The sequence below is a fragment of the Acomys minous genome (assembly GCF_964271855.1).
Source record: "Acomys minous genome assembly, chromosome: 3".
NCBI classification, from domain to species: domain Eukaryota; kingdom Metazoa; phylum Chordata; class Mammalia; order Rodentia; family Muridae; genus Acomys; species Acomys minous.
In genome coordinates this window covers 13,977,442-14,003,850 of record NC_140485.1, presented here as the reverse complement: position 1 = coordinate 14,003,850, position 26,409 = coordinate 13,977,442, and the positions used below count along the sequence as shown (strand labels likewise).

Sequence of the window (26,409 nt, the reverse complement as noted above, 5' to 3'; positions counted from 1 at the left end):
CACATCCCTTCCTTGTACACAATGGCTAATTGTATCACTTGAGAGAATCCCCAAACACTCGTTGCCATACTTAGAAAGACTCTAGCAGGCTCTGACCATGTTCTTTCTGATTCTGGAATTCTCTACAATTTTTAAACAATCTAATGAGAATCTTGAAGATAAAATTCAAGTCCAAACATGAAATTAATTTATGTTTCATAATTAATTTCTATATATAGCATGGGGGTAATTTTTATACAGGATTTTTATTTTTAAATCTGAATTTATATCTGCCCATCATATGAGGTTGGATGGATTATCTCATTGTGATGCCACAGAGGATCTCAAAGAGGTAAAATACTGAACTAAAGTAAACATCTTAGTAAAAATAATATTATGTATTTCTTTCTTTTGTTAAATTTGGCTACTAGATATCCAAAGTTCCATTTGTCTCATATTATGATTTTATTGCACTAGATATAGTGGAAGACTTAGATTTTCAGCCCATAATGTCAAACAAGAATTAAGTCTCCAGAAATATTTTTAACTCCTTTTGTATTTGATGTGAAATTACCTCTACACTAGTAGGGCTCAATCATCCGAATGCTGCACACCCCTTTCATATGGCTCTTCGTGTTGTGGTGACCCCAACCATAAAGTTACCTCATTGCTGCTTCATAACTGTAATCTTACTGTTATGAACCATAGTGTAAATATCTGATATGTGACGTCCAAAAGGAGTCATGACCCACAGGCTGAGAACTGTTGCTCTACAAATCCCATAATACTATACAATGACCTCAATTATAAATATGTTCCATGCTACACAAAGTTTCCCTAGAGCTAGGAAAATATGAAGTTTGATTTCATTCCAGAAAATACTAAAAAAAGAAAAAAAATCTTTAAAACCAGCAGGCATATTTATTGTTAATTTTCAAATTATCTAACTTTATTAAATATGCTTTCCATGCTGTTTAAAATGGTATTTTGATGCTTTTCTCTGTGCACTTCACATTTGGTAATAGATGATTTTATCTTCCTTTCTTTAACTCTCCTGTGCTGTTCTTTTTCAGTCCTCTAATCTGTAAAGGTCAAAGCTTTAGTATTCCTCACCCGCACCATCGCACACTGCACTCTCAGCCTCGGCCTCAGCCTTTCATTGTTGTCACGTGATCCCCTAGTGCTGAGCGTTGTTCTGGTTCTTCTCATTGTCTATCCTGGAAATGGGCTTTTCTGACGCTATTACAGTTTGCTTGCTATCTTTGGGCATCTGGGCCACATTAAATATTCTTTTACTCTGGCTTACGAGTCTATTTTTCAATTCTAATCCCCCCCCTCTCTCTCTCTCTCACACACACACATACACCTCATTTCTATTAGATAACTTCCTTGTAACTCCTAACAGGTTTGCTTTCCTCTGCCTCTTCCAATTAGTTTTCCGCCTTAACCAAGTTGTCTTCCCTTTCTGACCACTCTTTTTTTACATATACATTTATATGAAATAAACTACATAGAGCAAAAAGAATCATGAAACAATCAGGAATTATATTAATGTTATATTCATGGTGTTTTGACTATTTGTATTTAGCAACCTTGAAGAAAACATTTTCCCATCTTGGTGAGTGTAAAATTCTGAATGTAAATCAATATCTCTCATATCTCATCTCTATCAATTTAAAACATCTATCTAGACCTAAAAACATCTTAATCCCTAAACACCTAAGCTTAGTCGTGACACTAAACTATCTGATCTTCAACCACATCAGAGACTTGAGAAGGAGTAAAATTAATTGCCTGAGAGAAAATGAGGTTGGACTCAGGGGTGTCTCTCTGACCACTCTTGACACACTGTTATTCCAGTGTGTGTGTGTGTGTGTGTGTGTGTGTGTGTGTGTGTGTGTGTATATATATATATATATATATATATATATATATATATATATATATATATTAAACTAAATATAAGTATTAGGAATAATAACAAGACTAAGTTGCAAAGCTGCTGAACTAAATAAATTATTTTATAATAAGTACAAATATCACAAGATTCTAGATTCCCCACCAGAGGTGTCTGAGCTCCTTCCCTGCTGGTATCTTGCATAGTGCCAGATGGTGTTCTTCAGGATGTGCAGGCAGCGGGTGGTAAAAGCATCATTGGTCTTGTCCAGATGTCACGTCTATGAACTACAATACTAAACCGGCGAGATATGCTAAGGGGAAAACAGTGGCGCAACCTGCGTAAGGATGACCATGTGCTCTGCGACAGGATGTGAGACCTACTCCACAAGCACGAATCTGTGCATGGTACTATAAACCTGGGCAAAGTGACACAACGTCCTTAGGATGAGAAGGACACCTACTCCTTCTGTTTAGCTAAAGTGACATCACATCATATCAAACCGCCTTCTAAATATTTCTGTATAAACACAGACAAAGGGCACTCTCAGCCTCAGTCAGAGAAGCCTGTCTTTACACTGAACAGATGCAAATGTAGAAAGACCTGGTTACGCAAAATGCTGAGACTAAAGGACGGATGGTGGCACATCCCTTAAAAAAGACATTTATACCATTTCTTTAGGGCCACTGAACATTGACTATAGCATTGAGCAAAGAATGTAAGAGTCAAAAGATAAGGAGAAGAGCTGCAAAGAGCCGTCTTCTAAACATGACCAGGACATGGCCACCATAAAGATATGGCATCTGTGCCTACAGCACTGGACCATACCTTTGGGATCATCAATAATGAGTCCTGGATAAAGAAGGGGATCACAGGGTCCCTCTATTTACTGATAAACTACTGGCAACCACCAGATTCTGGGAGACAGGGAGACAAAATGTTTAGTGTTACACTCACTTGTGAGTCTCTTAGGCTCTTAATAGATAGTGCCTAAGCCGTAGTCTCAGACAGCCTCGTTAAACTCTGTGGGACACAAAACAAACACAACGTCAGGACTATAGGAAGGATATTTATAGGGAAGAAGGGGACTGGCAGGCATGGGAAGAAAAGAAATAAGAAGAATGTGTTGTATAATTCTGTGAAAGTGTTTTAATTAATTAATTATATTTAAAGAGATAATCACAAGAATGGAACTGATTACAGACTGTATAAAACTGACAAAATGCCAGCAGTAACTTTTCTCACACATACTCCCATAATTAACTGCAACTGGAGTCTGACTAGCTAGAATTAGAGAAAGAAGAAGAAGAAGAAGAAGAAGAAGAAGAAGAAGAAGAGGAGGAGGAGGAGGAGGAGGAGGAGGAGGAGGTTCCAAGAAATACACTGTTTTAAGAGATTCACTTTAGGCTTAAGTATACATACAAACTGAAAGCTTATTTAATGGATGAAAGAAAAATTTTGCAGACTAAAGCTGACCAGAAATGACCACTTACAGTCACTTTCCTTCAAATAAAATAGACATTAAATTAAAAAAATAGTTTAAGACAATGTCATATTATGACCAAGGATCAGTTTATTAAGAGGGCATGACCATCTTCAGTACATTTTCCCCAAACACATGAGCATCCAAATATGTGAAGTTAATATCAGTAGATTTATAAGGAGATATAAGCTGTAATATGGGGACTACAGGACATGGAGATGGTTCATGATAGGGGACCAAAAGCCATTACAGCAATGCCAGATGAAAATGTTGTATCATTGTCACCTAGCAAAACAAATGATCATTATGTTTTCAGAATTATTACCACAAATGGACGTGTGTGTGTGTGTGTGTGTGTGTGTGTGTGTGTGTGTGTGTGTGTGTGTATGCCATGTTCCATTTTCTTGGAAGCCAAGTGAGATCACTAGTGGGTGGTGTGGAGTGTGGAGAGGAGGGAGGAATTAACAGGCTGCGAAGAAAAGAGAGTTCTGTGTGATCATTGACATTGACACTGTGCCTGACTAGGAATTAGTTAAGACTGAGAAATCTCCAGTATGTGGGTGATGAAGTAAGAAGCATTTTTTCAACTCTGTGGAAAATAGATTTACCACATTCTAAGCTTTCTTCTATTCTGCTCTTGTTTATAATTCAACAACAACAACAAAAAAGTAAAAAGTGTGCAGTTGTTGAAGCACAGGGAAATTCAAAAGACAGAAAAATGTATCTGTATGTATACAATCCCTTATTAAAAGAGGAGTCAATCAGATTTGAATTTAATTATAACATTTTTATCCAAAAAAAAAAAAAAAAAGAGGGGGTGGGTAGGCAGCTGTTCACATTCAACTCAGATTAATTTGTGTTTTCCTGGCAGAAAAGTTAAAGCATATTTCATACCTGAGCAGTATTTAAACTTATGAAAGTGTGGTTCATATTTTTCAGGAGTGGACAAATGAGGTTTTCAGCTTGGCAACAAACCTGCTGGCCCAGAACATGTCCAGGGACGCATCTCTGGAGAAGGCGTAAGTGACTCCGATTGCATTGCTTAGGGTGTTGCTTCTTCTGAGTCAGCTTCCTTTCTCCTTTGTGAGGCTTTTGTTTATGCTGCCTTGGCTTCTCGCTTCATAAACATACATTTCCCTTTGGGATGGGTTGAGGACAGAGTCCTCTACTGTTCGGGCTTGGAAAGATTCCAGGAGAGAGGGTTCTTCCCTGCCCCCCGTCCCCCCCCCCCTCGCCAAGTACACATCAGCTGGAGTTGGCTTGCACATTGGGGCTTTTGACACACAAGAAGAGATACCTCCTAACCCTAGCAGCCATACTCAGAACACAGAGTCACTCTCTTCAAAGCCTCCTCTGCTGCCTCTGCCCGTGCCCTCTCTTTTATTAACATTTGCAGAGAATGGGCAACATCTGTCCTTGTGTCTCTAGGTTTGGGGACTTTTTTTGGTGGGTTCCACAAGAACTTTCTACGCCCTTCCTTCAACGGGCTGATAATGGAATCCCAGACCTTAGAGACTATTGCACCAAGCAACAGAGGAGAGGCAGAGGAGAGGGGCAAGCAGAAGCAAAATAACACGAGAAAGAAAGGAAATAGGATTAGGAAATGACCCAGGAATTGCAACAGCCTCTCTAACACTCATTTGACCGAGAAAAACAATGTGTGCCAGATGAGCAATAAGGAGATGGGTGTGTTCTCCTGATGAGCTTGATGCTTCAGGAGTTCAGGAGATCTTCGAGTCAAAACCACAAGTAAAAATATTAATAGGCGTGATTCTGTTTCACTGAATACATTTCTGTTTTCCCTCTTGTTCCAAAAGCCATACCTCATGTTTTAGCCCTCATCTCAGTCACATTCTAGCTTATTATTCTGTGAATTTTAGTCACAGGTCTTACTCAAATGTACATCATGGAATGACCTCTTCTCCTTTAGCTACGTTAAGCATCCCCCAGCATGCCTCTTCTCTTCCTTTCTCCTTTTTTTTTTAAAACCATTTTTCTGATTTACCATCTGCCATATAAAACATATTTCTAGAACATGCCTTTTTCTAGGTAGTGTTAATGAAAAGGATGGAGAGAGAAGAGTAAGATGTTCAAACTGAGACACTGTGTGGTGAAACCAGTTAACTGATCATAATCTGCTGCAAATGTCTACACCAGATGGATTACCCTTGGGAGGGCAACGGTGGGAGTGTAGCACATGAGTTTCGATGAATGTGTTGTGTACAAATCTGGATGTGTGGGTCTCTGGGTCACAGTATATGCAGTGTCCCAAGGCAACATGTCCTATCGACACTCCCAATAGCAGTGGTTGAGAGTTCGGTTGCTCTGACTCTACCTATGTGTCTGAAGGCAAATGAAGAAATAAATACAGTCCTTATATTTTCTGTGGGTTTCTTATGAGCTAACTATGATAGCTATAAGCAGATTACAGATAGATCTCAGAAACTTAATACTGAGGGAAAGAAGCCAGACCCAAAACATAGTCCCATTTTATGTAAGGGACAAAACAAAGCAAAGACAATTTCTGATGCTTAGTGCAAACATGGCAATGATTTGTGGGAGGTGACTCTGGAAGGCATGAGGAGAACTTCTGGGAGGCTTCTAAACAGACAGTATTCCATTGTACCATCCAGAGACCAATTTGGAGACTTGAATAGTTTGGCAAATCCATCACACTATACTTGGATGTGATCTCTTCTCATATTCTATTTTTCAGTCCTTTCAAAAATTAACGACGTACTTTTTTGGTCTCCTAACAGATACACGAAACTCAAGCTTCAGGTCACTCCAGAAGGGCGCATTCCTCTCAAAAAGTAAGCTTTGGGGGTGCATTTCCCATCATTTATATCCTTTGTCCCAAAAAACTTGAATCTGTGCCATGGGTCTGTTTTTTTTTTTCTTCACCAGGCTGAGTGGGAGCATGGAAATGGTGTGGTAACCCTGTCTTCCATCATGCTAATCTCACACAAGAGCATCTGCCTTCCTCATGACACTTCTCTGCCTGCTACTTTCTGCAGCATCATTTTTAAGAGCGTGCAGGAAGATAGTAGAGCCAGTAGGGATGAAATCCCATCGTGTCAATCCTCGAATTCAACTGAGATTCAGATCTATTCTAGGAGTACAAATCGTGTGAGCTTAGTACTCCTGGTGGTCACTATAAGGCAAGGCTCTATATGCCCAGTGGACGCAGGAGCCAGGCAGAGGAAGACAGCCACTGAGAAAAGCCAGTGTGAACAAGATGACAGGGCACCATAACCCAACAGGCGGGCTGAGCATCAGACTAGGTTTTCTAACATTTCAGTAGAATGTGTAAATCCAAATCGCTGTATTTAATTATTACACTTAATTTTTAAAAACAAATGTGGGAAGAAAGAAAGTACATGGTTAGAATACATTAGTCAGAAGTTAAACAGCTTGGACATGGAAGCCAGGAGTGAGACTGTACCATAGGAAGCAATGTACCATATGTACAATGTACTGTGCGTACAGTGTAGCATAGGAGGCAATGTACATAATAAAAGAAGACACTGGGAAGATTGGGAAGGTCATTTATTTTAGGAATTAATAAGAAAAACTACCCAGTGCAAAAGTTTCCATTGGTCATGTCCACTATTGTGGAATATTTTATATCATTATTTTATATCAGACACTATAATGTTTAAAGACGCACATAAATCTGGAGAACAGATGCAGACGTGTGGAGAAATGGGTGATTTTCTACCGTTCGCCCATGCCTAACTTTCATTCTGTGTCATATCCTGAGTTGAAGTCATCTGTGTGTGGAGTGAATCACATCACCCTTTACCCAGCTCTCAGGTTTATGTTTTCACTTTGTAGCATCTACCGACTGTTCTCGGCAGACCGGAAGCGAGTGGAAACTGCCCTGGAGGCTTGTAGTCTTCCTTCTTCGAGGGTGAGCATGCTGTCGCTATCCCAGTACATAACAGTTCTTAAAAATCCATACCAAACTTAAGCTGCCTAGGATTGCCTAGTATTGAAGTAATTAAGGAAACTATTATGCTTTAGAAAAGTTGTTTTTAACCTGGGGTCACGACCCCTTTGGAGGGGGTGGGTCCCATGTCCCTTTCACAATTGTCACATGTCAGATATTTACATTCCAATTCATAACAGTGACCAAACCACAGTTATAAAACAGCAGTGAAATAATATCTCAGTTGGGGTCACCACAACAGTGTTAAAGGGTTAGGGTGTCAGCATTAGGAACCAAGACAAGCATCAAGTTACCTTTTTAAACCTCTAGATTTAAAACGGACCCATTACAGACACAGTTGACACATGGTGCATGTGTTGATGAACAAATTCAGCAGAAATAATCTTCCAGGCTGTGCCCACGGGTTCTACTGAAAGGGATGCAGGTTCAAAGTAGTTTGGGGATACTCCCTGGTCACAGGGAGAAGGCCAGCACACAAGATGCTTTTCATTTCTGTGTGTGACCGCAAAACATTCATTCCATATATGTTAGCCAGTGAGAGGAACTCCTCTTCTTTTCAACTCAAAGGATGTGTTGCCATGACTTCTGGGAGAACAGCGTGCTGCATGAACTCTGTATCTCATGCTTATGCAGAATTTTCCTTTCTCTTCCACATCAGATTCACCTAGTATCTAAGCAACAAGTAAGCCCTTATCTAGATCGCTGGCTATTGGTGGGGGCTCTGAGCCTGTAGAGATAACTAGCCATGCTCCACTCACATGCTGAGTGAGACTGGAAAGCTACTCTTCAGCATAAGCTGAGATTACACTAAAAGACCAAGCACACTGTCACTGGATTCCTGTCCCAGACATTGGAAAACCAAACAAATTAGAAAGAACACTAACTGGGCATGGTGATGCTATCTGGGCATGGTGATGCTAACGGGTGTGGTGATGCTAACTGGGCATGGTGATGCTAACCGGTGTGGTGATGCTAACGGGTGTGGTGATGCTAACTGGGCGTAGTGATGCTAACTGGGCATGGTACTACATGCCTGCAGTTCCTGCACCCAGAGGCAGAGAATGAGATCTCTGCAAGTTCCAGACCATCCCAGGGCTGCCTAATGAGACACTGTCTCCAAAAACAAAAATAAATAAATGAACAAATAAAAGTTCTAGAGGCAGCGGGGATTGCTGTGAGTTTGAGATCAGCCTGATCTGCAAAGCTAGTCCAGGACAGCCAAGGCTACATAGAGAACCCCTGTCTTGAAAAAACAAAGAATAATTAATTAACGGGTGGATGAATGAATGGGAGAGGAAAGGTTTGCTAGGTCACAGGATGAAGTCTGTTTCTAGACCAGTTTTGCTCTCTTAAATGCATGTGGCCACTGATGCTAGAAAAAGCTGCCCATGGTTCTGTCCCCTGCACTCTATTTCCTTTCTCTTCCTCTCTGCTTGGGAAGGGGCAGTGTGTAAGATCAAACGCCGGGGCTTCTGTTAGAGCTTGAGAATGTTTTACTGTAGCATTCCACCTTCACACCTTTCCCTTTATTGTGACGCTCAGACACACTCACTGTTGCTGTCCTGGTAGAAGCCTTGAGGTAGGAACGATAGAACAACGCGGTTCCTGCCGTTGCCTCAACCGGTGTTCCATAGCTCCTGCTGCATGCTCAAGAGCACTGCACAAAAGTTACAGCCCTGGGTTCCAAGTTCAGCGGAATACTCTGAGAGGACTAGTCGACAGATATGCCAGCATGTGCACTTGTAAAAGGAAAGTGAAGGTGTTAAAAACAGAATGGGAGCTGTCACTGAGAAAAAAAAAATCCATTCTATAAAAACCAGTGCACTGAGGCCTGGGTCTCGGAGGACTTTAACAAGCCAAGGGGTGACCATTACACACACTCAGCATAAAACAGGAGAGATAGAATTACACTACAGGGCATAAGAAGATACACACACACACACACACACACACACACACACACACACATACACACACACACTTTGTGACCACTTCCAAGTTTATCTGTCCTTGATATAATCTTGTGAAATACAACATCCAAATGTTTAACTTTGCACCCTACATCTAGTTACATGAAAGAAGAAACACAGAATAAAGCTCGATAGAAAAAAAAAATCAAATTTATCAATCAATTCTCTGTAAATTGCCATTTTCTGAACAATTTGATTCTGACAATTCAGTCAATAAACATAAATTGAGTCTTTATAATTCACTATGTCTATTATAGGCTTAAATTTTCAGTCCAATATCAACTGGAGACATTTTAAAAGGAAAATGAGATTCAAAGAGTAGGAGTTATGTTTAAATTGGGAAAAAAATACTTATCTTTATCAAATTAGATGTAATGACAATTTTCTGAAAACAAGCTAAAGATATTTTAAGATATAATCAACCTCCATTATAGTTTTGAAAGATCATTATTCATTGTAAACTATAATTTATCTGGAGGACTTAAAGAATTCAAATGCTTTTTTAAGATCCACAAACACAAGACTGTCTCAAAGCCAGGAAATAAACCTTTCTGTGAGCTGTCTGCAACACATCAAAACCAGTGTTCAAAAATCCTTGTGGTGATTTCACACGTCCAGAATAGTGGGTATAGGAAATAGTCACTGGTTAGCTAAAAGATTCAGAAGGTATTGCCTAGGGCTATTTTACACATTCCGCAGAAGGAAAGGGTCATATAAATGGCAGCTAGTTCTGCATAAATGGGAGTTGGCTTCCTAGCCAGCCATCATTCAAACTGAACTTAATTGTGTTCTGTAAATAGACACATTACCAGAAACGCTGTGGATATCCGGCTGAGATTTTTTAAACATTATCATTGTGCGCATTGTTAGGGATAATGAACGCACTTGAACTTGTACCCTGTCTGACATGATCTTCTAGAATAACACATTGCTTTAGCGGGGTCCCCCTCACAGGGTACCATTGCTAGCCTCAAGTTACCTTAATTGGTGAAAAGTAATACGGTGCCTAAAATGAGACAAAGCAATTACTGCCCTTCTATTAATAATCCAAGCATATTTTCCAGTGAGACCTGTGAAAACCTTTCCATATTCAGAAAATTACTGTTCTACCCATAAGCTCTCTGAGAAGGGAAAATAATTTATCAGTACCAAATTCCCTTGATTTAAGGCTTATTAACTTGAAAGGGCTTGGTGACATTTGGAATTACATTGTAGTCATGATATGACATTGGCCTGTGGGTGGGGTTGCATTTTAATAAAGAAAATAAATAAATCCATATATTTGCCTTAAATATAAATTTTGCTACAGTATGTAGTTAACTATGCGTTCTTTTAACTATATCCTTCTTTTAAAGGCTTGCACATATATTATTAAGGAATGCTATAGATAAAGTTTATAAAGGAATATCTCTGTATAACTATAGTTCATTGCTGCTCTTCCAGAGGACCCAGGTTTGATTCTCACCACCCACATGATAGGTTACAACTATCTGTAACTCTTCTCCCAAGGAATCTGACACCTTCTTCTGGTCTGTAGGCACCAGACATGCATGTGGTACAGACATACACACAAACAAAACACCTATACACATAGAATAAAATACAAAATCTCCCAAGGAATCTGACACCTTCTTCTGGTCTGTAGGCACCAGACATGCATGTGGTACAGACATACACACAAACAAAACACCTATACACATAGAATAAAATACAAAAGAAATGTAATAATAATAATGATGATAATAAATCTATGGGCTCTGTTAGAGGCTGTTTTAATAAAATGCAATTTAAAACTCTTTGAATGTTAAACACAAGTTCACCATAACATGATTCTTTAAATACTCAAATATATGAAAAAGGAAACTACCATTCTAAAACGAATATGAACCTTTAGCTTATGGGTTTATGGTGTGAATTATGGTGGAGCAACTCAAACTCAAAGTGTGCCTGCTGCTACCACTCTTGCTGGCTTAACAAGGACCTCAGGAAAATGTGTGACTTCTCTGCACCTTGCTGTAACAGTAAAATGAATGTTAGCAGTGAAACTTCCTAAAGTGGACCTAGGGTCTAAATGAGACTACTCAGGGGTCCTCATAGGGTCTTCCTTAGCACGTGTTCAATATTCTCATCATCCTTTTCAATGTGTCATGCAAATGCGTATACAGAGTCCATGTATATGTCCCGACTTTTACTCCTACTTACCCTGTGGACATGAGGCTACCAAGTCTGTGGGATCTGCAAATACAAATGCCACTATTGCTAACACCAAAACTCCTTAGATTCATTTCTCTGTTGAGACTCTGTCTGTGTAAAGACATAACTAGGTAAATGTCCTCTTCACATTTGCCTTCATGGTTCATGGCTTCAACACCAATGACCCTTATCTATACCATAATACTTCAAATTATACCAGCCTCCTTAATCTAATCATCAAAAGTCCAAGTAATGGTAAGAGCAAATGTCAGCAAAAATGTTTTATATTAGATGCCTGAAGTCAGGTGAAAACCTGAAACAAAAAGATTTGGGCCTGGTTTTCTCTCTTGAATCCATCCATCAGATACTGTTCATTACATGCAAAGTACCCTACCCATAGCTGGACAGAATCTGCAAAAGAGATTGTTTCTTATATCCAAATGACACACTAATTGAAAATCAAAAATATAAAATATGTGCAGGGCATGGTTGTGCACACCTGTAATCCCAGCACTCAGGGGCAGAAGCAGACAAATCGCTGTGAGTTTGAGGCCAGCCTGGTCTACAAAGCAAGCCCAAAACAGCCAAGGCTACACAGAGAAACCCTGTCACATTGAAAATAACCAACAAATTTATGTATGTATGTATATATATATATACACACATACACACACTCTCGCGCATGCCACGCACACATACACACACACACACACACACACACACACACACACACACACACATAATGTATAAAGGGAAAGCTGAACTGTGGAAGCTGTCATATAGGTATATGAAGGTAAACTGTGGACACAAAACTGTCATCACTAATGTGGCCAGGAAGTGATACAGAGTAGTAGCCAGAGATGTGGCATGGCCTTTAGCACATTGGACTTTAGGCTGCCTCTTTAATCAAACAGATAAAATGGATCTAGGCTTTCCAGAGATAGAAAGAGAAGGTATATGGATGAGCTCTGCAAATTAGAGACTCACTTCACATGAACAAAAACTAAGCATCGCCTATAGCTTGCAGTAAATATCTTCCTAAGACGTTTATATTTTACTTTCGGTGATACTCATTTATTTCAGTCCAATTCTATGAAATATTTTTCTCCTATTTTTACACACTGACCCCAAAGACTATGAGACATCCTAACTAGCAAGTTAGGCAGAAGGGCAACAAGATGAAGTAAACCAGCTTTATGGAAACATTAAAAAAAATTTTCATGTGCTAAATTTCAGCATGCAATGAAAATAACATTACACTTATTCATACTGTCTCATTACTTTGTCCACCTTAATTGAAAGTCCTAGTTTATAGCCAAAAATTGAACATTGGCTAGATTTTAGTAAAGTATGTCTATTTTTTACATTTAGTAAAATATGTCTATTATATGTCTGCACACAGACACAATTAAACCTGATTTTCCAAAGGAAATATAATACATCCCTTGATATCACTGCTCACCATTCTCATAATGCTCATTTAATAAATACTTTTTCTGTAGCTAGAGTATTCCACAACTTAGACACCGAGCAGTTAACATGCAGCTTGCACAGTCTAGCCTCTGCACAAGGAACAGAGATAATTCCGCAGTTGGGGACACAATACGGTTAGATGGCTATTGAGTTATGAGATGAGCAGAATGCGACAGGAGTACAGAGCGTAAACACAGCCCAAGGAGAAGGTATGGCTGTTCAGAGGGACACTGAAAGCTAACAAGCAAGAAGAGAGGGGTCATTAAGGTAAAGAAGACATTAGCGATCTCCTTATATAAGATCAATTTGTGTCTGCTAGGTGAGGGTAGAGAGAGCTAGCTTTTAATAAGAGAAAGAGGTGTCCCTCTTGGGATTCATAAATGCAAGGAAGTTGTATCTATTTGAGTTTATCAGCAGTACCATTGCATTTTTTCAAGTGATTTGGAATCTTCTTATAGACAAATAGTTCAGTAAATACAGTCATTTTGCCAACCTAGAAAGGCAAGAGAAGTATGTCTAACTCAGACAGAACCTGGTATCCTATATGCAAAGTATTTCTTTTCATATACAAAATGGAGTTCTGGAATCCCATAACCAAGGTGCTCATGTCTCCATTTTATGAATTTTGAGTGGCAAAATGCCAATAAAGCCCTTCAAGAAGAATCCCCAGCGCTCTTGGATCTGAGCTCTTGAACTCATGATTTCAAAACTGTCTAAAGAGCCCATGTTTGTTGATAGAGAGATCTTTCATGTGTTCTTTCATATTCTTTTGTTTTCTCAAAATCTATTTTTGTAAAATATTATGTTTTCTCCCCTATAAATGGACTCATTCATGGAAATATTACTTCATTATTTTTATTCCACAAGCATGAGGCCTCTACTATCTGCCAAGAGGTGAACTAAATCTCCTGGTCTCTGAATAAGCAGTGTCCAATTTCAGACAAGGATTTTTGTTCATTTCTATTAAAATACAACTAAAATATATGAATATGTTTTAGAGGAAGGGTGTTTTCTTTTATTTAGGGACTTGAAAATAAAAACAATCATTCACGCACACACGTGAAAGAGGAAGCTGCATGAAAAATGATCTTCCTGTTAAAAAAAAGACTCAAATACTCGCTTCCGGTTTCCATGGCAGCCCAACCAAACAGAAACATTAGCTGTAGAACTGGCCTTTTATAATCAGTGCTTATCAAACAATAGGACAATGAGCAATCAGTAGCACACGATGACTGATGCTGTCTTGCCTATGAAAAGTGTCTTATAACAGATCAAACAGCGTAATCCAGAACTCCTCCACAGTCTCTGTATCAGTTCCTGCCCTGCCTGTGTTCCTGCCCTGCCTGTCCTCATAGACGGACTCTTACCTGGAAGTGTAAAATGAAATAAACCCTTTCCTTCCAAAAGGAAATGACACACAGTTGGAATTGATGTTTTTACTTTAGCATTGTCTCAAGGGCCATCACTTTACAAAATATGCACTCAAAAGCTTGATCATGAAAATGTGCATGCTCTTCATGCCACTGGTCTGTCTGTCCACTTCAAAGGCTTAAAATACCAAGCAAGGTGATATGTCTTCTACCACCACACTTTTAAAGAGAAAGACTCAACCCAAAACAGAAAGAAAGTCAGGGTAGAAAGAAGGAGAAAAGGGGCGGGAGAAAGAGGAAGAGGGAGAGAGGGAGGGAGGGAGGAGAGAGAGAGAGAGAGAGAGAGAGAGAGAGAGAGAGAGAGAGAGAGAGAGAGAGAATAAGAATTCTCCACATGGAAAATGGGGGGTGGGGGGGGGACAGAGGACTGCCTCTAACAAGATCTCTGGTGCCTTGGATTTGATCACTCCCCCTTGGTGGAGAGACACTGTGGGAACACAGAGGAGGGAGATGCAGACTGTCTGGATGAGACCTAATGGGCTGTGGTCAGATAGTAGGGGAGGATGACCCCACCTGTCAGAGGTCTAGGGGAAGGGAATGGATCAAAGGGACAGGGAGAATGGAAACAGGAAGATAAGAGTGAGGAGATTACAATCTGGATATAATGTGAATAAATAATAATAATAAAACAGAATAAATTTCAAAATAAGTAATTTTTTTAAAAAAAGAATGAGCTGGGAAGATGCTTTATTGAGTAAAGCGCACGAGAGCCTGAATTTGATCCCCAGATGCACATAAGCAATCCATAAAAGGATGGTGGTTCATGTTTATAATTCTAATGCTGGGGAAGCAAACAAGGACGGAACCTAGTGGTCACTGGCTAGCCATGATAACCTCCTGTGAACTCTACCTCTATAATGGACCCTATTTCTAAACACAAGATCAATGGCTCCAAGCAATAACTCTCAAGGTCTGTACTCTATATGCCCATGTGCACACACATGTACACTCACACATTGAGGAAGGGAAGGAGGAAGAGTTGAGAAACATTTAACTACATCCAGCAGGATAACATTCTTAAACTTTAATTAAAAGTTAAAAAAAATTAAGCCAGGCACAATGGTATATGCCTATAATAATCCCAGCACTCGGGGAGGCAGAGGCAGGTGGATTTCTGTGAGTTAGATGCCAGCCTGGTCAACAAAACGAATCCGGAACATCCAAGGCTACACAGAGAAACCCTGTCTTGAAAAATAAACAAAAGAAGTAAAAACAAAATAATGCAATGAAATTAAATCAACAGAGAATAGCGCTGACCTACCAAAGTCAGGTTTCAAATAAAGTCCACAGCTGGCCTCAGAGATGTGTTCTGGATATTTACCCTGGTTTGGAAAGGGAAAAGAGAAAGGGAGGGAGGGAGGGAGGGAGGGAGGAAGGGAGGGAGTAGAAGGGAGTGGGAGAGAGGAAGGGAGAGGAAATTAGAGAAAGAATGAGACTTTCTGCTCACCCTGTTGTTTTACTTCCCAGAATGATTCCATACCTCAAGAGGATTTCACCCCAGATGTATACAGAGTTTTCCTGAACAATCTTTGCCCCCGGCCTGAAATCGATAACATCTTTTCTGAATTGTAAGAGGACGCATTTTAATATACATTTTCTAGCTTACAATGATGTTCGGAGTGGCGAGGACAGATATTTGCTTTAACTAGGAGAGTGCCCAAACTCAGTGCTCCTGGGTGCCGTGATGGAGATGATAATGTGCCATTGGCCTGACAAGCAACTACTGCTTTAATAAGCAAATATTTACCATGACGCATGTACTGCAGTGTCATTTGCATACGCTCAGATGGCTTTGTTTCAACTTAAGAGTATGGATTAAGCAGGAAGTGTTGTGCCACGCAGAAGAAAGATCCATGTAACATAAAGTTCCTGATGGAACACTTCTGCATGGCACAGGAAGTGTTGTGCCATGCAGAAGAAAGATTCATGTAACATAAAGTTCCTGATGGAACACTGTCTGTTTGTATCCCTGTCAAACACATAAGGAAGCTTAGGCTACTAAGAACCCTCACAGACAGCATATTATTGTCTCTGATTCTAGCAGTTACCAACTTTAATAGGCATTGCTATTTTTTTAGATTTATTTTTATTTAATGTATACGAATGTTTTGCCCACATGGATATCTGTGGACTGTGTGCACGCCAGTTCTCTCAGATGCCAGAAGAGGGAGTTGGATTTCCTGAAACTCGAGTTCCCTGACAGTTGTGAGCTGCCACCACGTGGGGGCTGGGAACTGAATCTGGGTCCTTTGCAAGTGCCTTTAACTGCTGATCCATCTCTCCAGCCCCTAGGTATTGCTTCTTAAAGAGACACAGAAATGAAAAGAGAAAAGGAACAATTAAACGAAGTGCCGTTTCTCTCTCTCAATGCACCAAAATCTACACGATGGCAAAAAGTCAATCCAAATTTGGTAAAGGAAGTAAGCGGCAGGCAGACAAGTGCTGCTCCTGAGCGTGGCACTGCCCACAACACTTTTGCTTTGTGATTTCATCACCATAAAACATTTATTGAGTATCCACAATATCTGTACCATTGAATTCTCATGGATTTCCAATAACATTGAAATGGGCAACCACAGCATTATTTTGAGAATTAACATGGAGATCTGTGTTTATCTCTATGTCTACATAACAGTATAAACTGTTATCCTCATTGTCTAAAAGGAGCTGAGTTGGGAGGCTCAGTTTGAATTTGAAGCCAGCCTAGACTGTAGTGAACACCAGGATAAGCAGGAACCCATAGTGAGGACCCTGTCTTCAAAAATCAAAACAAACAAATGAAGGAAGCATAGACTCTTAGATACTAGTACCTTTAATGAAATGAAAGGAAAAATGTACGCAAGCACATTGGGTTTTTTTAAAAGTAGTAAATCACATCTATCTTTAAGTGTTACCTGTGATGAAGGTTAGTCACCTGATGCTTTTCTAGGTGTTGGAGTTGGGCGGGTGGTGATTAGGAAAAGTGACTGTCCATCGAGCTTTGGGACATGTACAGTGAAAGTGCCATGTTTTTAAAGCAAAGTCAGAACTCCATCGTAGACTTCCCAGTATGGTGTGACTTTGTTTCCCTGTATAAGTAAGGTGTGGAAAGACGTATGATTTCTTGTTTTCATTGCTTTCAGTGGTGCCAAAAGCAAGCCGTACCTTACCGTTGACCAGATGATGGATTTCATCAACCTGAAGCAGAGAGACCCTCGGCTAAATGAGATCCTGTACCCCCCGCTGAAGCAAGAGCAGGTCCAAGTGCTCATTGAGAAGTATGAGCCCAACAGCAGCCTCGCCAAGAAAGGTAGTGTCCTCCTCCGCTCCACCACAGTGTACAGCCCTGCGGCCTCCGGGCCGCCACAGTGTAGAGCTCTGCGGCCTCCGGGCCGCCACAGTGTACAGCCCTGCGGCCTCCGGGCCGCCACAGTGTAGAGCTCTGCGGCCTCCGGGCCGCCACACTGTACAGCCCTGCGGCCTCCGGGCCGCCACAGTGTAGAGCTCTGCGGCCTCCGGGCTGCCACACTGTACAGCCCTGTAGCGTCCGGGCCGCCACACTGTACAGCCCTGCGGCCTCTGGGCCGCCACAGTGTGGAGCCCTGCAGCCTCGGGGCCACCACCCTGTACAGCCCTGCGGCCTCTGGGACACTACACTGTGGAAGCTGGGCACTTAAGATTGTGTAGCGCCTTTGTGTCTGGATGCTCTTGTGGTTGTTTTAACCTGTTGTTGTTGTTGTTGTTGTTGTTGTTGTTGTTGTTGGCAAGTTACTTTTCTAATTATGTCTATGTGTGCATGCCACAATTTCTTTTAATTTCTTGTCACTGTTTTTTTAAAATTTACTCAGTAATTGATTGCATCTTGTTTTTCTCATACAAGGAACTTTCTAACTCAAAAGCTGTCCTTTAGGGTCACTTTTGTGAAAGTTCAGTAAAGTAACCCATGAGTTTGTTTTATTTACTTTTTGTTTGTTTGTTTGTTTGTTTGTTTTTCTACAGGTCTCCTAAACTAAGGAGAGTAATTAGTCTGCTAGAATCATATCTTATGCCAGTTTACAGTAACTAATACATTTCTCTACATGGGAGAACGTTCTGAAATGTGGCCTTATAGATTTTATTTTTCTTTAATTAAACTTTTGGTAGGTTTAAATTAAAATCTTGGTAGAATAAAGTAGTACAAAATAACATCAGAATGGCTGCTCTAAGTTACCGGGAACTTACTTTATTTATTATTTATTTATTTATTTATTTTATTCAGGAGAAATGAATTAACAAAATATGATCATGAACAGTTAGTTAGTTGCTGGATGAACTATATCAATAGCAGAGTCCCCAAGTCAGAGCCTGGGCTAGACATCTGCCACTGATACCAAATATCTTCTGGATTTGAAGGCCTTCATTCAGAAGCCTGATGCGTCATGACTGATCTTACTACAAACATCTAGGTAGTCTACCAGGGAAAACAACCCACAGTGAACCAGTTATCGAGGAGAAATAGTTACATGTTAACATGCAGGAACGCCATGTAGTGACAGGAATAGCAATCACAGGCCACAGACGACAACGAATGGTACAAGTCTTCTCACACATTCTACTTGTTCTGAAATCAGCCCTCTCAAAGAAAAGGGACGTGTGCGTTAAGTATAACATGAAATTTTTTTCTTTAGTCTGCTTATGGAGAATTTATAGACAAACTTTTTTATGCATCCCTGTACTTTCTTGGCCAAGCATTTTGCTCTTGTTATTGGCATTATTCTTATTGTGGCCGTAGGGTCAGTAAAAGGAAGCAACAAGACTACGGTGCGCCATGCCATTGGCAGACCTCCCCTGCAGGCATAGGTAAAAGTGCCCCACCCCCACAATGCCTGCTCCTTATTTTCAAGCCAGGGCAACTTCCTGGTAAAGCTTAGTATTCCCATTATGAAATTCAGACTTTTCCCAGAACAACTAACACTTAGTGATGAAAAAAAATCTAGAATGACTTCTAAAAATGATTAGCTCATAACAATGGACAAGGAAACGTTTCAGTGAAACCAGCAGGCCTCCCTGTGGCCTAATGACACGGCATGAAGCCCTTAACTGCAGTAGCCAGAGGCAGCACAAAGCAAGTCATCCTGAAATTTAATCTCTTCCTGCAAGAGGTGCTTCATCTGCAAAACAGAAAAGGGAAAAGGTTTTCACTGACTTTTTTGTGGGTGTGAAATAAATAATATCTCCTAAAAAGCATACAGTCCATTTGATGTGACAGCCCACATGTGAAGTTGGCTCAGTATGTTGAGGTGTAAAAGGTTGTTTTTACATCCTCTGCTGTCTTCTGTCTAGCAGCTTTCTAGATCATAAGATTCTTGGGACTTAAACTTTCCTTTATTTCCCCCGAGTCCTATAAAGTAGACCTGCTTAGGATCCAATAGTTATTATAGTCTAGGACGTAGGATCTAATCACATCCATAAAGCACGTGTGCCCCCAATATAAGCATCTGTCCAGCGGTTACATTAGTATCTCTCCACAGAAGCCTTAAGCAGCACATGGGAAGGACAGAAGGTTTGTCATGTAACTCCAAGACGTGGAGAGATGCTGAACCACTTACTAGTGTAGGAGATGTACCTTCTCTCACTCCACAAGGCAGAAGTGACAAATAAGAAGATCTGGTGACCTAGAGCTATCACATTTCTCCAAGTGAAGAAATTCAACTTTCCAGTAGTCAGCTAGTCAAATTATAAAAGACTTTAGTAGGGCCACTTCCACCCCAAAGGCCAGACACAAAAAGGCCTCTGATAATGGCCTTGTCTTAAGGGTGCAGTGAAAGTATGTGATTAGGGTTCGATTAACACATGATAGCCATAAACTACCATTATTAGTTAAAGTAGGATTCTGAAATGTCAGGCTATCTTTGAGAATGACATTTTCCCAAAAGTCTAGGGTCCTGAAAATTCAATGACCACAACCCTGCTGCAGCCAGTGGCTTTTGAGTTCTTATCTCATGAACTAGAAGAGTGAAATACACAGGCCAGAGAAGAGGAGTTTTAGAACAAGGTTAAATTTTTGGTGGTGGTGAGATATATACATACATACATACATACATACATACATACATACATACATACATATTGGATTCATATTGGGAGCTTGAGGGGAGAGAGGTCCGTCCTGTTCATATTTAGCCAGCGTGAAGGTAAGCCATGGTAGAGGGGAGCCTTAAAAAAACTATAAGGAACCCAAAGCACCAGAGAAAGCATACTTGGGCTATGGCCAGTAACCAAAAGAAAAACAGAAGAGAAAAAAAATATTAGGAAAAGTGATGTATTTTGAGCAGAAGTCAGAAAAGCAGGCAGATGTCTCAAGACACCTGGAAAAGTAATTATTCCTCCTGTGTTGTTAGTACGGCTTAAAGTAGACACACCTTCCTAAGGGGTGGTCCACCAGCTAGAAGATTGACCTATTGACCTCTTCAACTGGATTAACTGTTTAAGAGAGGAGATGATGGCACATCTCCACCTAGATATAGATTCCATTCTTTGCTGTGATAGCCATGGAGGAAGGAAGTATAGGTACCCTAGTCCAACTAACTCAAATCTGCAATCATACAAACATCTGTATTCTTCATGTCTTCAGCATTAAAAAAACAAAACAAACAAAAGACCAAAAGATTAAAATTTCAATTCTGAAGATGTGTACTCATTGGGCATTGTGGCACAAACCTATCATTTTAGGATTTGGGAGGCTGAGGCAGGAGAGTCTCAAATTCAAGGCCAGCCTAAGCTATACAATAAAGCCCTTTCTCACTAAAAGAAAAAAAAATGGCAATAAAGAAGGATTTAAAATTTTCTCCTCTTTTCAAAAACAGTAGGATATAAATATAAGTACATTTCATATCTCAAGTGCTAATGTGCCTGAAAATCATCCAGGACCTCGTCAAATTTAGATTTTGCATTCAGCATTTCTAACAAGCAGTACTGACCCAGCCTACAAGAGCCACATTGAGCATCCAGGCTCTGAGGATGGGTGGAACCTGGAATATGGAGCCCACAGGGAAGGTCCAGGAAATTTCTGAGATGAATTGATTTCAACAACATGAGTGGAAGCTTTTGCAGGGACCAATGGTAGCATTCTTTTTTCCACTCATAAACTCATTCAACAGAGCTGTCTTGAGCATCCTTATATAATTATCACCAAAAAAAATTAAAACAGGTTTCCTACATTTCCATTAACTTCATAACATAAAACTTTCTTAATGACAACATCTGTTTCCTAACCCAGCCACTTGAGTGAGAAAACAGTGGTGATCCTGAGCCTTTGTGGTCCACCATTTTGTGTGCTGCCGCTATCAGTGATGTGGGAAAAAAGAAGACTAGAGATTTTTTTCTTGTTTATTCACTTTGGTTTCATAGTCAGTAGGATAGGATTTTAAGATTTTTTTTTCTTCACGGAGGAGAAATTGCTTTAGATATTAAAAGCTTGATGCCAGGCATAGTGGTGGGTACCATTAATCCCAGCACTCAGGAGGGAGAGGAAGGTAGATCTCTGTTAGGTCCAGGATATCCAGGACTACATAGAAAGACCATCCCAAAAAAATTAAATAAAAGAAACTAAGAGTTTGAAATATTTCATCAGATGACAAAAATCAATGTTTTTTATTTGAGTTTGTAGTTCTTAACCTGCTGTGTTTGTCTTTGGGAATTTCTTTGCTTTAAAAACAAACAAACAACCAAACAAGCAAAAGCCATCTTGTCCCTTCTTTATTAGGTAAGTGTGAGTCAATGATAACAAAGTACAGTTTCAGAAAACGGGATTGACTTGAATGCTGGTGGGGAGGTCCAAGGAAATGGTTTCTTTAGTCATGTCACTTTAAAAATGCACACGAGTGCTAGGCACACAGCTTAGTGGTGGAGCACTTGCCGAGCAGGAAGGAAACCCTGAGTCTGATCCCAAGCACTACCCCCAAATAATGAGAAAATAAATATTTAAAAGCACATGAGCATTTTTCAAAGAGCAAAGCCAAGGCTTCATGGTCAATGGCTTACCCAAGACTTAATCCAGGCATGCTCTACTTGAAACCAGTTGTAACTTTAAATCAAGTCATTCTTGTAATTTTATCAATGAAAAGTGTGAGAAAACCGATACCAACATTCAATATGATGTCAAAGTTTGTTTTCCCCTGATGCTATTATTTTGAATATTCCCTCAAGTGTGTCCAAGAATCAATTAAGTTGATGTTAGTCTCAAGATTGACTGACAAACTTTGTCTGACTTATCTCAGGAGGAAACTTCTATATTGCTCCTATTCCTTAAAATCACGAGGTATAAAGTTAAGGTTTCATTGTGAAGCAGAAGAAATTTGTATAATAGTGAATGTAACAAATATACCTATGTTAGGATATGCATAAACTCTGTTTCTTAAGAAATATGTGTTTTTCTTTTACTGAAAATAGATTTTTGTCCTACAATGTATTCTGATTACAGTTCCCCTGTCTCTACTCCTCCAAGATCTTCCCTACCTCCCCTCCTGCCCTGTCTCTCCTTAAAAAACAAACAGACATCTAAGGGGTAATAGTGAAATAAAGTGAAATACAGTAAGATTTAAAAGATCGGAGTGGGACAAACAAAATAACAGAAGAAAGAGAGCCTAAGGAAAGGCATAAGAAACAGGTATAAATACAGAAACACAATCATTCACACACTCAGGAAACACATAAAAACACAAAGCAAGAAGCCATAATATATTTACAAAGTACCTATAGTGTAAAAACTTGAAATTAATTAATTAATTAATTAAATTTTGAGTAAATGAGAGAAAAACTTTAAAAGCTCTGACACAGCATTAGGAGACAAGGAGCTCCAAAGGTGCCATTGAGTTCCTTCTCTGTTTGTGTCTGCTGCAGGGCAAGAGGCCGACTCTTAAGAGTGTTTTGGATCCCAATGAGACTCCCTTGAAGGAAACTAAATTTTCACTTGCAAGTGGATATCAGTTGGCAATATCTGCTGGGTTAGAGGTGGGGCCATGTGTCCACTCCTTTTTGCTCAAGGACCCCATCTGGTGCAAACCCATGCAGGCCCAATGTCTGTCTCTGTGAGCTCAACGTGCATCAATCATGTTGATTTAGAGGGCCTTGTTTTCCTGGTGCTCTCCCTTCTCTCTGGGATTTCATTCTATTTCTGCCTCCTCTTCCAAAGGATTCCCTGAGCCCTAAGGGAGAGACTTGATGGAGAATTCCCATTTAGGCCAGAGTATCCAAGGTCTCACTCTCTGCATAATGTCTGGCCATGGGTTTCTGTATTTGTTCTCTCATCTGCTGCAGGAGGAAGCTTCTCTGATGATGGCTGAGCAAGACATTGATCTGTGGGTGTAGCAGAATGTCATTAGGAATACTTTTATTGCTACATTATTTTTTAGGACAGTAGTATTTGGTTTTACCCTCAGTCCCTGAGCTATCTACTCTCAAGTTCTTGGTCACTTAAGCAGTGTCGGGTAGAGAGTTATTCAGTTTTAATGAGTTTGTAAGCTTTCTAATCAGTGCTAGTCAGATAGGATGCAAGGTATTACTTCAGTTCTCTTATATCTATTGACATTTGCTTTGTATCTGAGTATGTGGTCATTTTTGGAGAAAGTTCCATGAGCTTCTGAGAAGAAGGTATATTCTTTTGTGTTTGGATAAAATGTTCTATAAATATCTGTTAGGTCCATTTGACTTATGACATCAGCTAACCCCAGCATTTCTCTGTTTGGTTTTTGTCTGGATGACCTGTCTAGTGGGGCTAGTCGAATATGAAGCCTCCCACTATTGGTATGCATTTAAGTGATAGTGGTTTTTCTTTTATGAACTTGAGCACCCTTGTGCTTGGTACATAGATGTTACGAATTGCAGTACACTCTTGGTGGCCTTTTCCTTTTATGAATATGGTAGTATCCTTCTCTATATCTTCTGATTGTTTTGGTTTGAAGTCTATTTTGGCAGAAATTAAAATGGCTACACCATCTTGATTCTTGTGTCCATTTGCTTGGAATAGCTTTTCTATCCTTTAATCTGGAGATGATGTCTACCCTTGATGTTGAGGTGTGTTTTTTGGATGCAGCAAAAGGAAGGACCCTGTTTTCACATCTGTTCTGTTAACCTGTGTCCTTTTTTTTCTTTTCTTTTCTTTTTCAAGACAGGGTTTCTCCATGTAGCCTTGGCTGTCCTGGACTCACTTTGTAGACTAGGCTGGCCTCGAACTCATAGTGATCCCCCTGCCTCTGCCTTCCAAGTGCTGGGATTAAAGGCGTGTGCCACCATGAATCTGAGTCTTTTTATTGGTTAATTTCAACCATTGATGTTGAGAGTTATTCATGAGTATTATTTGTTGATTCCTCTTGTTTTGTTGTGATGGTCTTTTTTTTTTCTCCTTTTTTGATCTGCTGGCCAGGAATTATTTCTTCCTTGTGTTTTCTTGGTGTGGTGGTTAACCTCTCCAGGTTGACATTTTCCTTGTAGCATATTCTGTAGATGCTGGATTTGTAGATACATATTGCTTAAATTTGGTTTTAGGACGGAATATCTTTTTTCCATCTATTATGATTGAAGGTTTTACTGGATGTATTTGTCTAGACTGGTGTGGTGATTTGAATAGGAATGGCTCTCACAGCCTCTTGTGTTTGAATGCTTGCCCCATAGAGAATGGCACTATTTGGAGGTGTGGCCTTGTTGGAATGGATGTGTCCTTGCTGGAGAAAGAGTGTCATTGTGGGTTTTCATATATGCTCAAGCTAGGCCTAGTGTGGCTCAATTTTTCCCCTGCTGCTTGAGGTTCAAGATGTAGAACTCTCAGCTCCTTCTCCAGTACTGTATCTGCCTGCCTGCTGCCATGTTTCCTGCCATGAAAATAATGAGCTAAACCCTGAACTGTAAACCAGCCTCAGTTAAGTGTTTTCCTTTATAAGAAAGAGTTCTGTCATCATGGCGTCCCTTCACAGCATTAACACTCTAACTAAGACAACTGGCGTCGGTGGTCTTTAAGAGTTTATAGAATATCTGTCTAGGCCCTCTGGCTTTTAGAGTCTTTATTCAGAGTCAGGTGTGGTTCTAACAGGTCTGTCTCATATATTACTCGGTATTTTTCTGTGCATTTAAAACTGTTCATTGCCCTGTAAGTTTGGTGTTTTATTTATTATGTGCTGAGGGGAATTTCTTTCTGGCCTAGTCCATTTGGTGTTACTTATGCTTCTTGTACTGTGATAGGCACCTTCTTCTTTGGGTTAGGGAAATTTCCTTCTATGATTTTGTTAAAAAAATATTTTCTGTGCCTGTGACATGGCCATTGCTTTGTTTTTTCCTTCCTCTCTTCCTACTTTTTTATATTTCGTCTTTCATACTATCCCATATTTTCTGTCTCTTTTCTGCCTAGTTTTTTTTTTTAATTTAACGTTTTCTTTAACTGAGATTTAATTTCTTCTATTGTGTCTTCAATGCCTCAGATTCTCCAATCTTTTGTATTCTGTTGTTGAGAGTTGCCTCTAAACTTCCTGTTTAAGTTTCTAATTTTTTTTTCATTTCCAGATTTCCCTCAGTTTGGGTTTTCTTTATTGATTTTATTTCCGTTTTCAGGTCTTGGACAGTTTTATTTTGTTCCACTGTTTATTTGTGTTTTCACAATTTTCTTTAGATTCATTCCTTTTTTCTTGAAGGACCTGTAACATATTCATAAAGGCTGTTTTGAAGTCCTTGTCTTCTATTACAACTATGTTTCTATGCTCAGTGCCTACTGTGGTAGGGTTGCTGGGCTCTAGCACAGACATATTTTCCTGACTATTTTTGATTTGGCTTCTATATTGGCATGTAGGCACCTGGGTTTGAGATGATTGCAATTCTAAGTTCTGATACTTGTCTTTCTTTGTTCAGGGGGGTGTTTTGTTCCTTGGTTTCTGTTGCTTTCTTTGTTTCTTAGTAGAGTATGATCTCAGAATGCTTCTGAGATCTTGCCATGTGTGGCCAATGGAGAGTCCAGGTGCAATACGTTTCTAGGTATTGGGAGCTGACATTTAGGAATTGGATTGGGTTACAAAGGAGGGAAGGGCACA

The 26,409-nt window shown here is 39.9% G+C and overlaps 1 protein-coding gene across 2 annotated transcripts in view; it reads left to right on the top strand.

The window, feature by feature from the left end:
- The window catches only part of PLCB1 (phospholipase C beta 1), a 679,674-nt gene that overhangs the window by 456,632 nt on the left and 196,633 nt on the right, over positions 1 to 26,409 (top strand). For both annotated transcript variants that reach the window (XM_084776840.1, XM_084776841.1), the window contains exons 5-9: positions 4,299 to 4,378; positions 6,119 to 6,172; positions 7,197 to 7,272; positions 15,845 to 15,945; positions 17,500 to 17,666. In XM_084776840.1, coding sequence (XP_084632966.1) covers positions 4,299 to 4,378; positions 6,119 to 6,172; positions 7,197 to 7,272; positions 15,845 to 15,945; positions 17,500 to 17,666 — 478 coding nt within the window. The remainder of the gene's footprint in view (positions 1 to 4,298; positions 4,379 to 6,118; positions 6,173 to 7,196; positions 7,273 to 15,844; positions 15,946 to 17,499; positions 17,667 to 26,409) is intronic.